We start from the raw sequence: 1,662 nt of genomic DNA on the forward strand, positions 1-1,662 counted from the left end.
GTCTTACGTCCTTCACTGAACGGGGGTCTAGGTTAGTGACAGCAAAGTGATGTTCTTCTTTAAGTCATCAGTCACATACTCGCCCCCCCAAAAAACCAAAAAAGATTGCTCTCCATTTTCTGACTCTCTAATCCTTTATCTGTCTAATCTGTTTGTGAATTAAAGCTGAATTCACATTCATTACATTTTAGAATATATTCAAAGACTTTTAAACTACAATGTGATCATTCATCTTCACGAGAAGTGGCCAGACTTTGCTCTTGATAAAGGTTGCTTTAAATGGATCATCTGTAGAGCAGTAAATGTGTTTTCCACTTTTGGCTATCCTAGCAACTCAGAGGTAAATGGCTGTGCCATGAATTGGTAACCCAAATATTTAAAAACACGAGTAGTTAAAGTTTAATCCACTGTCGTGATGGTGATGTGGTAATAGAAGCTGTGTGTCAGGATTCATTCTTCGCCTGGAGCACTATGGTCTCTGACAGAGCACGGGATGTCTAAAGCAGACCTTGTTAATGGTTGAAAGTAGGATTTTCCACCATGAATGGACACCCAAACTGCTCTACTAACCACACGAAAATTTGGAGTCATCATTTAGTACTGGCCCTGGGCATCCCTCAACTGACCATTAACGTAGCATCTGTGATCTTCAACTGCACAGTCATCTTCACCAGAATGGCCACAAAGGATCTGCACAAGCCTATCTCTATCCTCTTCTGCAATTTGGCTTTTTCTGATCTCTTCACCAGCTTTTCTGGCTTTTGGATTTCGATGCTGTTCATCACCAATCCTGACATTACAATCTTTGGATCGGAGAACATGCTTGCACCTTATGCCTTATATACTATGTCTATTTTATCCACCATCTATAACCTGGTAAGCATTGGAATTGAGCGCTATCTGGCTGTGGCTGAAAGCATGAGGACAAGGTTCAGAGTTGTCAGAAACCATTCCATAGCTGCAGTTTTGATTAACTGGGTCCTTGCTTTGTTTTTGGGCTGCTTGCCCTTGATGGGCTGGAACTGCTTGCATATGGAAAAAAATCTTTCTGTCCTCTACAGTCCCTTTTGTGTTGACTACCTTGTCTTCATCACCCTTCCAAATGTTGTGGTGGCTTTTATTATACCTCTGTTCACTTACCTTGGAATAATTATCATCTTGAGGAAAAGGAAGCTGCAAATGAAAGCACATGGACAACCTACCGGCACCTACAAATCAGCTGAAATCCAGGTTGCCAGAACCAGTATCTTTATTTGGCTCCTGGCGTTGATCTCCTATGCTCCTTTTTCTGCAGGAGTCATATTCGATGCAACTAACCACCAGTGCCCTATTGATCTCTACCCAGGCATCTACATCTTCCGAAACTTCACAGCTATGCTGATCACTGCCAACTCTTTGGGAAACCCCATCATCTACACCCTGAAAGCCAAAACTCTGGGGGCTAAACTCCAGGGTCTGAAATGCCTGTCCACCACCCGCGTCCGAGCCTGCACCATCGAGAACATCTAACCGGGACTGCCCTTGGTCCGGGACCGCTGACGTTGCCAGTGCCGTCAGAGATCGATCCCAAATCCCCGCAGTTCAGCACCCGGCTTGGGGACAGCTCCGGGGCGCGGAACCAGCGCGGGCGGGCGCGGAACGGGCGGCGGCGGCTTCGCGGCT

The 1,662-nt window shown here is 45.7% G+C and overlaps 1 protein-coding gene across 1 annotated transcript; it reads left to right on the forward strand.

Moving 5' to 3' along the window:
• Nucleotides 1-540: 540 nt before the first annotated feature.
• Nucleotides 541-1,509, forward strand: LOC104459888 (lysophosphatidic acid receptor 1-B-like). The gene has a single exon (XM_010079056.1). It carries the CDS (start codon nucleotides 541-543, stop codon nucleotides 1,507-1,509), a length of 969 nt encoding a protein of 322 aa, XP_010077358.1.
• Nucleotides 1,510-1,662: the final 153 nt, after the last annotated feature.

This window comes from Pterocles gutturalis, unplaced genomic scaffold, assembly GCF_000699245.1.
Source record: "Pterocles gutturalis isolate BGI_N339 unplaced genomic scaffold, ASM69924v1 scaffold30658, whole genome shotgun sequence".
Lineage (NCBI taxonomy): Eukaryota > Metazoa > Chordata > Aves > Pterocliformes > Pteroclidae > Pterocles > Pterocles gutturalis.